The 14,756-nt window shown below is 41.8% G+C and overlaps 1 protein-coding gene across 1 annotated transcript in view; it reads right to left on the bottom strand.

Annotated features, from left to right (window-relative positions):
• The window catches only part of SYN2 (synapsin II), a 1,086,516-nt gene that overhangs the window by 611,138 nt on the left and 460,622 nt on the right, over window positions 1–14,756 (bottom strand). Inside the window, exons 2-3 of the mRNA XM_078661415.1 lie at window positions 6,414–6,471; window positions 3,712–3,803 (exon numbers count right to left, since the gene is read on the bottom strand). Coding sequence (XP_078517541.1) covers window positions 3,712–3,803; window positions 6,414–6,471 — 150 coding nt within the window. The remainder of the gene's footprint in view (window positions 1–3,711; window positions 3,804–6,413; window positions 6,472–14,756) is intronic.

Below are 14,756 nucleotides of genomic sequence, written 5' to 3'. Positions count from 1 at the left end.
TGAGTAGAGAACCTTGTATCTGATATTCATACAGCTCCTCCTGTAGTGAACAGAGAGACCACGCTTTTGTTGAATTCTAATAGTGATTGCACTAGTGAGTAGAGAAACCTTGCGTCTGCTATACTCATACAGCTCCTCCGGTAGTGAGGACACTCGATAAAAGTTAACAATGAATAAATTCTCTTGGGATGTCACAAAAAGTTCAGATCGTACTATGCTCCCTCGCTACTTTTGCCCAGAAGGATCTTTGATTTCTTCTGTGTATAACCTATCAAACCCAGGTTCACTGGGTTAGACCTTATCCAGGTTTGTAGGGGCTGAATGAGAAATTATCTTAGACTGAATATGCCAGATACGTTCTAAATATTTTGCAATTGAAAATATAACATAAGGGGTAGTGTCTGACCGGCAGATTCTCAAAGCGACCCAGCACTGGCGTACTTCTATGAAAACGACATACGGGAACAATCCAACGCTTGTGCTGCTTGGAGTAACTTGGACAGAAGAACAATAGGTGTTTGTCAGTTTCATTACGTGCTCTGCAACTGAGCAAGGTTTACTATCCTTCCTGTGACCCTTGCATTTGACCGTGAAAGTAGCAAGTGGAAGGGCACCGAGCCCGAACCATATAAAAAGGGCTTTTGTATAGTGGCGGGGCGGGGGCAATCTCATCCAGGTAAGGTTCACATGTAGGGAATGGCTTTTCCTCCAAGAATATTTTGGTTAGGGATCCCAAACATGATAGTTTATTCCATCTTATCTCCTCGTGCTCCCAGAAGAGGGACCATCTTTTGGATAGAGGATGACATAATAATTGTTGGGTCTAGCAACAATTCAGACAGACCCAGTGTATCTAGTGCCTATCTCACATATTTTAGCCAGGCTAAAGTCATCCCACCCTTTTGTTTGTCCAATGACCAAGAACAGGGGAATCGTTGTCACAGTCTGAGAGGAAATCTACTTAAACATTAATAAAAAGGAGGAACAGTGTTGGGGTAAGAACGCAGCCCTGCCGAACCCCCTTTCTGACTTTGATACAGTCAGTAGTTTTCCCATTAACTCCCCAACAGAACAGATCATAGTTGTTGCAATTAATGCATCAAATGATATCTTTAAAGGTACTAGGAAGCCCTACATCAATGAGGTGGCACCAGAGTCATCCTCTGGGGACCATGTCAAATGCCACTTTTAAGTCGACGAAGGCGACATAAAGGCTGCCTTTATTAATATCAACCACCTCCCATCTAATGAGTTGGAATCTGAAAACCTAATCAACAATACTTATCATGGGATGGAATCTGAAATTGTGACAAGATGTTATCGTCATCATTACAGGGTAGAAGCATGGTCTAAGATTAATTTGCTAAAGATTTCTTTTACTAGAATAGATAAAGCTTATAGGCCGGTAGTTTACTGGGTCTGATGTAAGACCTTTCTTAAAAATTGGGATAATCTTAGCCCCTCACCAGGTTGTAGGGTTTTGTGCGCCCGCCATGATGACACTGGTGACGCGGTTTAAGTAGGGCACCCAGATAAGAGATTCAGATATGGATAGGTTCACAAGAATTCTGTCTGGCCCAGTTGCCTTACCTACCTTCTATGAACAGATAGCACTTATTGTTTCTGGCACAGAAAAAAAGCCTCTGTTTGTCATATTTGAGTTCCTGCGGGTTCAGGGAAGGTGATGTAGGTGAAACATTTTCTAGCGCATCAGAATCTCAGAGAAAAGAAGAAGTAAAAGCCAGAGATTCACTGTAAAAAGAATGAAAGTGGTTGACCCAGTCTTGCGGGAGGATGCTGGACTGTGGCCTCATTCTGCCCTTCTTGGTGTCATAAGGAAATTTCAAGCACCAACAACAAATGGCAAGAAAGTGGAACTCGGGCTGCAAATAGTCGAAGGGCCGGCAATACACAACAAGCCTTCTTCCTGGTCTAGACACAACAGGGGGGAAAGAGTTAGACTAGATTTGGGCACTAGACAAATGAGCCAAAGTGGCCTTCAGGGAGAAGCTGGATTACCATGAGAGTCTTAGCAGAAAATAGGGGTAGGCAAAGAAAGCCAAGAGGGGTGGCCCTGCCCTGCTTCTTCCTGGCGATGATGGGTGCAGAGGGATGTGTGTAGGCACTTTATAGCACTTGGTAATCAGGAGCAGCACAGCAAGTTGTAAGGGCCGCCTCTAGGACCCTGGAGGTTAACTGTGACTCGTAGTCACACACATTTTACAATTTTTTGTCCCCCACAGTGGAATGCAGGTATGCACTTTATAGCGTGTGGTATCAGGAGCGGGTGCAGCAAGTTGTAGGGGCCGCCTCCAGGATCCTCTAGGTTAACTGGGACTTTAGTCCTGCCGATTTTTGGTCCCCCACAGCCTGATGCGTGTAGGTGCATTATAGCTCTTGCTGATCTGGAACAGGTGCGGCAAGTTGTAAGGGCTGCCTCTGGGACTCTCTAGGTTAACTGGGTATCGTACTTCCACCGATTATGCAGATTTTTGGTAGAATCAAACTAATCATTCAAATATGTATCACATTTTCATATGAATCAATCTGAAGAAATGCCCGGTTATGAAAACCAACCAATTTTCTGCACATATAATCAAGAGGTACACAATAAAGAATAGTCAAGCATACATAAACCAGTCCATCTAAGTCCAGTTGGACAGCAACATTTGTAGATCTGTCTGTTCACACTGAAGAGTAAACAGTTCATCCGATGAAGTTCCTGTGATTGTATGATAAGAACTGGCCTTGGCGTCGATGTTTCGGTCCCTATTTACCTTAGTTCGTGAGACCATTCTCAGGACCAATATAATTAGGTGAAAATACAAAAATTACCCCACAAAAACGGATACATAAATTAAGAACATAAATACATAATTATACTTGTATTCCAGTACATATGACAAGTGGACATGCCATGGCAACCATACAGCTCACACGTGTTGCACTATGAGCAAAGCAAAAGTGATGGTGCTTACAAAACTAAAGGCTCACAGGCCAGAACCTTTGAGGGGTGGCCCCCAACTTAGTTAATTTAATGAGGAAGAGGAGAGCTGTAAAAGAATAGAGTAAGGAAGAAGTGGAAAATAGAAGAAACAATATAGCTAAACAAGTGGAAGGCATGGAGAATGCAGACACAGCTTTCCTGACTTAAAATGAGGGTGGTAGAATTGTGGTAGTAGACATGCCTGAAGTGTACAGAGGCTTACTAAGTTAACTATTCAGTGGAAGAGAACATAGAAGTAGTTCTAATTATCAACAGGACAACTCTACCAGCATCCCAGAAAAAACATACAAGGTGAGGAGAACTGTAAAGCTGGCAAGAGCACTGGGTATGATAATAGCAGCAGCCTGGGAAATGTCTGACTTCCTCCCTTCAAGAGCTTCGTCATCAGTTGCACAACTGAGGTTGGATAAGGTGCCATAACTTCCAACTAAGAGGAAACAAATCTTTGACCATGCAAATCACTTCCGGTGCTGCCATTTGCTTAGTGATGAGCTAAAACGGATTGAGTCCATTTCATTCCAGTAAAAGTTAATATTTTGACAGAGAGCAAAAAAAACAGTATTCTAGGAGTCATTATATATTGAAGAAAATTTGGCTGGATCATTAGCGATCTTTCATTAATTTACAGGTTTTGATCATCAGTCTCTTTAATATGTTATGCCATTGCAATACAAAAATGCGGAATTGTTGCCTTTTTTACATACCTGACAACTTTGACATTATTCCGGAGTACCTGCATGTCAACAGCAAATGTGCCATCAGCGTGTGCCACCAAGTTGATCTCTGAAAACTCTGCCTGAAAAATAGGATACACACATCAATGCAGTTAATGAACTCTTTTCTTATTTTTGTCTTACATGATTGAAAAATAGGCACTGCCAAAGTCGACTATTGATGTAAAACCTAATATTTAAAGCTTGCATTTCTAGATTCTCTTTCATCATTGAACTTCCAACTCAGTTTCAGGGTCATCAGCATGCCAAAAAACGCTAGGAAGCACTGCTGTTGTTAATGTCAGTAGCATATATTCATTAATCAAGATGCATTCTTTTGATATAAGGTCCTTATAAAGATTCAGATTCCTCAAGAAGAACAACAGTCCGCATTACTGTTACAATTAAAGGAAAGATACGTAGTCCAAAGATGTATATTAGGAACACAGCTTTATTTTTCAGATAGGATCCAAGTTATGTCTAATGCTATGCCCCCACCAGGAGCAGCCTCCTTGCTGCTCAAACCTTCTACACCAACTGAATCCTTCTTCCACTCAAACACTCTCAACATTCTGATGACATCACAGACTGAGCAGCAAGGCAAAGGGCAACAACAGAGAGGATGCATTAATCACTTACTAGATTATAACAATTACCCAGTAACATTTTCAGCAGCCGTGGCTCGTGCAGGTAAGAACGGTGGGGCAGTGGGGCCGGGTTGGAGGGGGGTATTTGACAGACGACCACAGGGGGAAATCAAATAAGTAATTCATGTTTACTCGTCTTCGTCTGTTGAAAACCTCCCTCACCTGCCCCCACCTTTCGCTTACCTGCATGGTCCACGGCTGATTTCAGTTTAACGCATATTCCAAGGATGCTCTCAGAAATCTACAAGGGTCATCGATATCTGAGCATACTCTTGTTACCCTGTTCCTTGGGTGTTTCAAAACGTAAATGTGCACTTTTTCTTTTTTTGTGTGTCCTTTCTTCCTCATAATTCCTTCATAATTACTTGAAAATGTTGTGGCGTTTAGGGCAGTTTGCTACACAGTTTATTTATTGTTCTGCCTTGTAGCACGAATATTAAGGGAGCAAACTTGATACAATTAGCTAAGGAGAATGTCTGTGATTGCCACAAAGTAAGAACTTTATGAATATTTACCACATTCACTATATCCTCTCTTACTCGTTCTTTGGGAAGTCCATGTTCTAATCCAGGTTCCAAAGTCAGTCCTGGAGCGGTAGATCCATGCCAGATTTTTAAGATAACTACGAGGCGCGGCAGGTCCATTTGGGAGGAAGGGCCCCGCCCCCTTTTTCCCCATTGGAACAGTGTCTGTCAGGCTGAACAAAAGTCAGCCTGACAGACTCTATTCACTTTCAGTTTAAGCAGCCAGGAGACACACATGCACATTTAGCGCTGGCTCCTAGCTGCCTGAACTGAACTTTGCTGGGCTGAGAAAGTCGCAGCTCGGTTGGGCATGACTTTCTCAGCTCAGCAAAGGTTGCCGAGGCCCTCCCCTCAGTGAAGAGGGATAGCATCACTGATTGCCTCGCACCTGGGTGCTACAGTTTTAAGCCCTGAAGCGCCCAGGGTTGCGTGTCAATCAGTGACACTTCATCACAGAGTGGGGTGGGGTCAGTAATCTCCCTGACCCCATCCCACTCTGTGATGACGATAGGACTGCTGCCTTCTCTCATTGGCTGACCTTAGGCCAGCCAATGAGGAAAGGCAGCAGTCCTAAGCCTCCTGGAACCCCCGAGGCAGAGCAGAGCTGGCTAAAGGTAAGTGTGATTTAAGTTATTTTTACATTGTTTGGTGCGTGCGTGCATGTTTGGGAAAGAGTGTTGTGAATGAATGTGTGTGTGTGTGTGTGTGCGCCTGGTTGTGAGTGTTATGTGTATGTGAGCGTGTGTGTGTGTGTCCCGTCTGCCACCCTCCCCCCCAAACCTTACCGGCCGCCACTGATAACTACATTTATCTATATGGGGATATGCTAAAAATCTGGACCGACCTTGGAGAACCCTGCTCTAATGCTTCACATTAGATTTAGCAATCCTCAAAAATCAATCATATTAGACTATTTTCTGCTACACCAATCTTGAATTTACAAATCACTCTTACATGCACTCTGAGCAGACTCTTTTTGTACACCTAAGCGTTTACTCGAGTACCCAAAATATCTAATGAACTGTGCAAAGATCGAGCAATTCACCCTGAAAGAAAAGTGCGCATTTGGATTTAGAAAATTAACTCATGTTGATTTTAAAAATACAACAAAAAGTAAATTCTAATGCAAAATGTCGCAATTAGGTACACTCATGACTTCACAGCAGGACATTTATTAAGTGTTTGGTGCAATTTTACGCACTTTTTGGTAGATGGGTAATTTCAAGGTGGGCAATGGCAATACATGTAAGTTACAATATTTGGTAACACCAGGAACGACTATATTATTATTACTGAATTTCTGATATTTGTAAACGATTTATAGGGAACATTTTAGGAACAGAACCCATTCCATTTGCAACAGAAATTGGTAGTAAGTTCAAAGTGTATTCTTATCTGCCTTCTACAGCAAAGAACACGAAATTATCTTCACTGAAATCCATTCTAGTTGGCTTTAGTGCCGAATGACTTTTAAAATAAAAGCTTAAAACACTGATGTTTTCTAAGACACAAAGGTCGTTACCTGTTCAACTCTGATGTCAAATTCTCCATGAACTTTCTTCCCACGAAAACATTTCGCCCTGAAACAAATAAAAAACAGAAATACAGTCAGTAACACAGACTGAACTCTTGGTGTTTGTCAACATGAACAAAGGTGAAGCAACGGTGTACCAGATAAATCTGTTTTTTATAATTAATACCACAATGCCTTTTTTTTTAATAAAAGCATCGTTCATTTGTTTCCGTGAAGCACAGTACTATCAAATTGTGATATTTGTTCACCCAAACTGCATTTTTACTTTCTCAACTCCAGATTGATTGAACACTGACAATTGCATAGAACTTTAAAAATTCAGACAGCTGTCAGTTAACAAATATCGCTGTAATTTTTTAACTGCGGGAACGACTGCTGGTTACCATTTTCTTGAAGTTGAAATGCTATTTTCTGTGAAAGCCAGAAAAATACATGTTGCTCCCTCAATAAATCCACAACAAACAACTGTTCCCAATGTTTCTCCCCCTACAAACCGACTATGCCTTATCCAGATATCTTTAGAGAAGAAGGAAGTAGTCTATTTAGGTTTTGGCAAATGGTGGGTGCTTTTAAATGACACTGCCACAAAGCCCTGTTTCAGATGAATGAACAGGACACACTGGCTCATTTTTATGCTCTGTAATCAACTAGTCATGCAGTGTTTCAGCTGGGTGGTAGAACACCAACCACATTTTTCCCATTGCTAATAGTACTGCTTTTATAAATTCCCCGACTTAAATCTGTCATGGCGCATTGTAGAGCCATGAGATGCTCAGGTACAACCTCATACAAGACTGAATCATTTTTCATTGTTAGCTGATGCTTCTACTGTTTCTTAAAAAAATGGGGTTAATGTATTTATGTCAGAGGGAAAAATCACAGAGGACCACAGACTGTTTGCACATCCCCCCCCCCTTTACCTTTATTGGCCATTAACGTCGTTTATTTGTATTTAAAGGCACCATAATTAAAATAAAAGCCTATAAGTACTTCACAAAAGTAATATTACAGGGAAGTAAGCCTCTGATAAATGTGAGGGACGCCTACAACACACTCCAGATAACGAATCAGTATTCACATTTCCAGTTTAGGAGTCAGAAAAATAATTCCAACTTTTAAAATGGAACTAGTACATCCAAAAAGCATTATTCTGGCCTCAAACACTGAATCTGAGTGTTTGCCATCCCACAAATGCTTGTGCATTGAATGAATGAATGAATTATATGTGCATTTCTATAGCGCAAGGCTACTCAAAAGAGAGTGTCCCGACGTTGTTCGTTGTTCAGTATGCTCAGAGTTGAGAAAACTAGAGGTAGAAGCCTTTACTCCTTGCTAGCTTCTGAATTAAAATTACTTTAGCTCACTTTTAAATTTTGCTTCCTCGGGTATCTGTCTAAGGTAATCTGGTAGTTTATTCCACAGTTTTGCTGTTATAACCGTGAAGATAGCACCTCCCGTCCTCAGTTTCAAAAAGTATTGGGACACAATGAAGCCAGCTGAGCTTGACCGCAGCAATCTCCCTACGCAATAAGCCTTGATATGATCCTTTAGCTACCAGCTACCTAGGTCCCCCACTGTGGAACGCTTGATGCGTTAGGGTCAGAGCTTTATACTTAATTCACTGACGAACTGGCAGCCAGTGAAGTTTGCCTCAATACACTGAGGCGGATGTGAATTTCTGCATTTAGTATAATAAACGGACTGTAATATTCTGCATGACCCGTAGGTGCTGGTTCAGATATTCCGGCAGACCAAGATACAGGACAGTACCAAGTCCAACCTGGATAAAATTAGTGATCTAACCACTGTGATTTGGGCCACACAAGGAAGCAAATAAAGAAACTTCCCCACATGCAAAAAATCAAGAAACAGGATATCACCACTGCTGACACCTGTGCTCCAAATGTAGTCTGGGTACAAACTGCATACCAAGATTTCTTGCCACGGCAGTTGGTGGGGGAGGCAGGGGCAGACTTTCAGGCCAGGCTCCATCCGAGCCAGGAAAGGGGAGGGGGTCGTTCAAATATGAAGACTTCTGTCTTATCAGGGGTGCACTGCAATCTATTAGCCCTCAGCCAGTCTAACAGTACCACCATACAGTTGGCAAAGGCAACCTTCGCCCTCTCAGACTTCCCATCATACATGAGCAGAAGTTGAGTATAATCTGCATATAAGAGATGATCTTGATATAATAGGATTCCACCAAATGAGCTAATGGAGACATGTACATTTTAAAGAGTGTAGGACTGAGAGAGGAGCCTTGCGAAACCCCCAATTTCAACTATTTAACTCCAAAAGCATATGGTTTCATCCAAACCACCTGCTCATGGTCTTTAAGGAAATACCCCAACCAGCTCAGCGCAGAGCCCGCTACCCCTAGATGTTTTAACCTGTACAGCAGGATGTGATGATCCACCATGTAAAAAGCTGCTGACAGGTCCAACAGCACCCGAGCCACATAACGGACAGAGTGTAGATTGAACTCGATGGACTCAGAGACCATCAACAGTGTGGTCTCTGTGGTGTGGGCAGCTCTGAACCCTAATTGAGAATGGTGGAGCAAGTTGTTTTCCACCAAAAATGTGTTGAGTTGCCAGTTTACCGCCTACTCCAGCTCTTTGGATGCTACTGGCAGCAGCGAGGCTGGCCTGAAATGTGCTAAACATTCAGGATCAGCATTGGTCTTTCATAATGGAAGAATCAACCTGCCTTTTTTCCAGTCATCAGGCACTACGCCTATGTCAAGGGAGCTAGCAAATAGCTTCTGATAGACAGGAGCAATAATGTCCAAGGTTGACTTCAATATATGGGGGGTATCGGATCCATTAAAAAAGTTAACCTACCTTCACCGGTCCCGCGCCATCTCTGCTCCTCTCCTGCCTACGGCAGGAACATGAAGCAGACATCCCCCAGCCCTCCCCTAACCCAATTACAACACTGCAATGGAGCTTTGTGATTGGTCGGGACGCCGAGCAGACAGGCGCTTATGGGGACGCCATTTTCTCCAGGTAGGCTGCATGCAGCCTACATGGGGAAAGGGCAGAGTACCGACCAAACAGTCAGCACCCTCAGCTGTGGGCAAGCCACTCCTGCCTGCCCTAGAGCAGCCCCGCCCACCCACCCGTCCCCAACCAAACACTTCTGCTTTCTCGCAGTGCGAGAAGCAGAAACATAAAATGGTAGTTTTACCATTTTATGTTTCTGCTTCTCGCACTGCAAGAAAGCAGTGGGGCGACGCTCCTCCGCCCTAGTGGAGGAGCCATCCCTGGAAAAAATGTGTGACTTGCCTTATGAATACTCACAAGGTAGGTTGGGTTATGACCCCCTAATATTCGGGTTTTACGAACCAACCTATTAATACCTAGGTTGCTACATAAAATCCTTTACAAGTCAAAAAAATACTGGTTGCAAATTGTGACCAGAGCTTTGTGACCAGATTCTTTTACATCTGGCCTCTATTATTACATTGCTGGCCAAAGTAGTTTATTTAGTGCTTATCAAATTATTTATAATACAATATTATTATCCTAAGTAGTATTTTATATTTTAATTTTTTTTAATATTTTCATAATATTAAATGTCCCTTGTGCATATCTCCTGGTCATGAGAAAGCTATGCTTACGCAGTCAAGTATGACAATGCCTGGTGTGTGAATAGAAAAGAAAAACCTAAATGCTGAGGTATGCACATACTGGTGCTTCAAGCAAATATATCTCGGTTGTACTTTTACAATGCTGTAGCTACATCAGGTAAGTATAGAATACTTTTTAGCACGCTTTAAGATCTTAATATAATTATTATGCACATTTATGCAGAATGTGGAGTACATTTCTTATATTCATTCATGTTCCTTTATCTTTCCTATTTTTACTCTGTTTGTACCATAGGTGGCGTCCTCACCAAGAACCAAGGGGAAAGATGCATCTGCTATATTTCAAATGGCATTGTATGCACGGGTGGATGAGATGGGCTCTTGTGTTTGCCTGTTGCTGCACAGAAGATAAACACATTGTTTAGACCAGTAACTGATTAACATAGAGCTGTCCTATACAAGCCGGCTTCTCGAGATTAAATTGAGCGCCCCTTCACTCTCTGACTTTTGGAATTTCACATCCTTTGTCTTCGAAAACAAAAATTTGCCTTGGCTTCTGTCCGGCGATATTTGCTAACCTATTCATGGACCCAGATCGACTTTTTTTTCCCTCACAAAGCTCTATTCAGGGGACTCCTGGAAACGTTTCCTCTTTTCCAGCATGCAATGCTCTGTGAGGCAGAGTCGCATTTGCATGCAATGCAAACAATGGCGTCCTGTGCTGTCCTAGGATGAGACTGGAGCTGTAAACAGGGAGATGTCTTCAGCAGCAATTAATACACAAAATCCCACCAGAGTGTGATTGAGGTTATCGCCTGCCAATGATCTGAAGCAGCTGCGATGCACATAAACATTTCTGACATATTTCTGTCATCCAGTACAAGACCAAAACATTGACACCCCCAGGATGCAACAGTTAGCAACATTCTGGAGAATAATGATGTTTAGTTCATGGAAAACAAAGAAATTCTAGATACTAGAGGTTAATTTGTTCACTTATTTATACCATGACGTTGAAAACTATAGCTTTAAAGCCTGTAGAAATAAGGAAGACAAATGTGGGAGTGTATTAGGGAACCATAAAGCGCAGTGCAACTTTTTACCTTGGGGGAGAATATTTTAAAACAAATGGTCTAAAACTAAGATCCACACATTTCATTAAAAACAAATGCAAACATTTAGGAACGAGAGACAACACCACATTACAATAGTATACAAATGTAAAATCCGGATAAATAAGGATATTATTGGCTTAATTAATTAGAACATACATAGGACTACAATAGGGAGAAAGTAAATATATTTCTTTAAAAATGCAGTGTTTAAAACATGAAGGAAATATGAATCAAATTTTAAATGTAAGAAATGAAGATATATTAAACATGTTTACTGAAGTACGTTTTTTCTGTCTTGAGGACTATTTCCCTGATGGTCTCCAACTTATCCCTGCCTATTAAGTGCATTGTTCCTCAAACATCTTGAGATTAACCCTCTTGATTTAATTTCACCCAGCCTCTCTTTATTCTCCTATTCTGTAACTGGTCCACGATACTACAAAAATGAAGTAATTCTGTTTTCAAGAAAAGAGACAAGAAAGTGTAATAGTAATTATACTGAGACCCACTTATGCTTAAAAAATACTCGAAAACTTAACATAATTAAGTAGCTTTAACTAATACAATTTCACCGTTGCATAGTTTATGAATCTTCATCTGTCGTTTCATAATTTTTTGGTCTAGCAATATGATTTTACACACATAAGATGCCTCTTTCTCCTAATACAAAATAAATATATGCCATTTTGCTTGGTCTGTATGGATTATGTTTTCAATCATTCGTGGAGCACGTGAAATCCTACATTTTAATATTAGAATAATACCAAGAATCGAGAAATGTCAACGTAATATGGTAAACGTATCATGTATATTGTCGCACAGCACAATTTCCCCCAAATGGCAGAGACAGTCAAGTTGCTTCAATTTATGGCAAGTACATCACATTTCACACCCACAATATCAATCTGGGCCTTAGATGGGCCACAATATGTCGTAGGAAGGTAAACGCAGAGCTGGTCACATATATATTGGTGAAAGTCATGACTTGAACAATGACCTTCAGCTCACCAGAGACTGGCGTCTGATTCTTATACTCACAATAGCAATTCACTTCAGCTCTATTGCAAGAACTCCTGAACTAAAGACATCAAAACGCTCTTACAGGTAAAAGGTCAAACGACACTGATTAAGAAATTCTTCCATCCATTCTGTTGAAAGATGGAGAGAATGTGTTTTGATCCTATAACCACCATTTTCAAAAGGTCCTACTCGAAAGAGAAAATTCCCTGACCTTTTAGTGAGCTGCCCTTTGATCATAAAAAAAAACATCATTTGTGTCTCACATGCTGTCAGGTTATACACACATTCCCAACCTGTAAACCCACTCAATACATTCGAAAAAGGATTTTAACCTCACAAATTGACTTATACATCATCATAGTAACCAACCAAGTGAGCTTCGTGCCAGAACACAGGACACATCCAGCTTTGATTGGAAGTATACACGTGCAAAGAAGGTGGGGGAAGCAGTTTGCATATTCATAATCTAAAGCACAATATGTTACAGTCAATAGTCATGATGTTCTGCATCACAGACTGAATATGCCATTGTTCATCTTCAATGGAAGAGCTTTTGGTCCTTCCTGAGCAAGAGAATAGACAGCAGAAGACGGGGAGAGTTGCCACTTCTTCGTTTATCACAGTTGACCACTGAAGTGCCACAGTGATCCCTATTGCCCTAAGCTCTGTTCTGAATTCACTGCAAGCCCCTAACCGCTAAAAATAGAACTAGAGTGCCTCTCTTATCTCTTGTGCTAATGGCTTCCATTGTTGTCTTTCAGTGGCCACAGTTATCCTTGACATACAACACAAGATGTCTTAGCCCGTACAAAGTTGTGAGACTTCTCCCACACACCAATGCCGGGTCATACAAATGCCAGGTACCGAGGCCTACTATCTAGGGCCCTTTACAAACTCCAAAGTTATACCGATGCGAGATCTAACTTTGCTGCGGGGAAAGACCCAGGCACTCTGCATGTGGAATACTAAAATATTGTCTGACTCACAATCTGGTAGAAAGCCTTCTAAAAAGGTACTTGACAGTGTGCTCACTATGTTGTACAGTACTGATCCTTAATTCACAGGAAATAGATAGCACTGCGACAGATAATCAGCCCCCCCCCCCAGCCCCTTGAGACCCTGACGGATGAGTAGCCGTGCTCTTTAAACCCCTGATTAATCAATAGAGAAACTACATTATCCGATACAAAGTCACATCAGATGCTTCTATATTTGTATGTTACTATTGTATTGTGTCCTTTTAGAGCATAGGCTAAGTGCGTATTTGTGCTTAGGCAGGCAAATTGTCCGAGATAACATCAGCTGTACAGTCCATGAAAATATATCGGTTTTGAAGCTTCTCATGAGCTCAGCAGAGGAGCATATTGAAAGAAAGGAAATTTGCCTGGAATTCCACAATTAAAGCACCATAGCCTGAAAGGCCTCTCCTGGCTTACTTGTGCAACAGATGTTTTGAATAGGCAACACATCAGAATCCAGGAGGATTGTGCAGGGTGATAATGCACAGTGCTCCCCACAGGATCAATGGGTCTCATTCTGGGAGGGCCAGAAATCTATACAACAGACATTCAGTGGAGTGATGAAAGATATGCTATGAAACTGTATTTGTAGAAACCTATTTAAAACCAGATACCATCATTTGGAACGATTCCTTTGCAGCAAAAATATATGAAAAATAGGCCTGATGTAGTCAGATGACAAGATGTAGTTGGCAGGTGGCCGTTGTGCATTCCTCCCAGACAGCATCACATTAGAGGATCTGGGTGTTGGCAGCATGTGGGGGGTGGAGGTGGGGCGGCAGAGCTGGCACCTACTTTACTTGCACTTCAAATCACTAGCCCATTTCACACATAGAGGACTTCACACTAGCCTATTGACCCCAGACAGCTGACTGGGACATGGTAGGGAGGCAGAAAATGCCAGACACCTCTGCACTTTACTTGTCAATGCTTTCCTTTTTTTAAAAACATTTTTTGGGGAAAAATATTATTACAATGAGAAGCCAACATGGTCTAATCACATAATCAGAAATGTGTCCACATAGACAATAATAATATGTCAGACTCATGGCCCCCAAGACAACTGTGTGCTCAGCACTTTCTTAGAGACATTGATGATGCAGCTTGGGGTTGGCTACAATTCTAGTTTACAAAGGGTAACATTTAAGGAATAATAGAACTTTAACACCTCTGTTGAACTTTTACACCCCCCACCCCTACTGTAACCCCCAGTGGCCACGGGCCCTTATGCAACCAAGAAATTGGCCCCGATGTCACCTGAATGGGTAGTCATAGACAGCCATAAGTAGGGTGCAACGCCCACCTACCCCCCAAGTCCATGGCTACCGGTGACACTAGACCTGTGTCACTAATGATAGCCTTGTCCCTGTGTAACCCACAAACCAGGGCTCTAAACCAGCACTTAATCATTAAGGCCTGCACTTTTCAGGAGCACCAGTTAAGGACACATTTATTTATAGTAGGTACACGGGAGATGAATTGATTTGCCCAGAATAACAGGATTTTGAGCCGATGTCAAGACTTTAACCTGGTTCCACAGCTTCGAAGTCGGCAGCTCTAGCCACTACGCCACATCATTCCCCCA

This window comes from Lissotriton helveticus, chromosome 9 (assembly GCF_964261635.1).
Source record: "Lissotriton helveticus chromosome 9, aLisHel1.1, whole genome shotgun sequence".
NCBI classification, from domain to species: Eukaryota; Metazoa; Chordata; class Amphibia; order Caudata; family Salamandridae; genus Lissotriton; species Lissotriton helveticus.
Note: the sequence above shows the minus strand (reverse complement) of the source record. Positions and strands in the feature narration are given on the sequence as shown.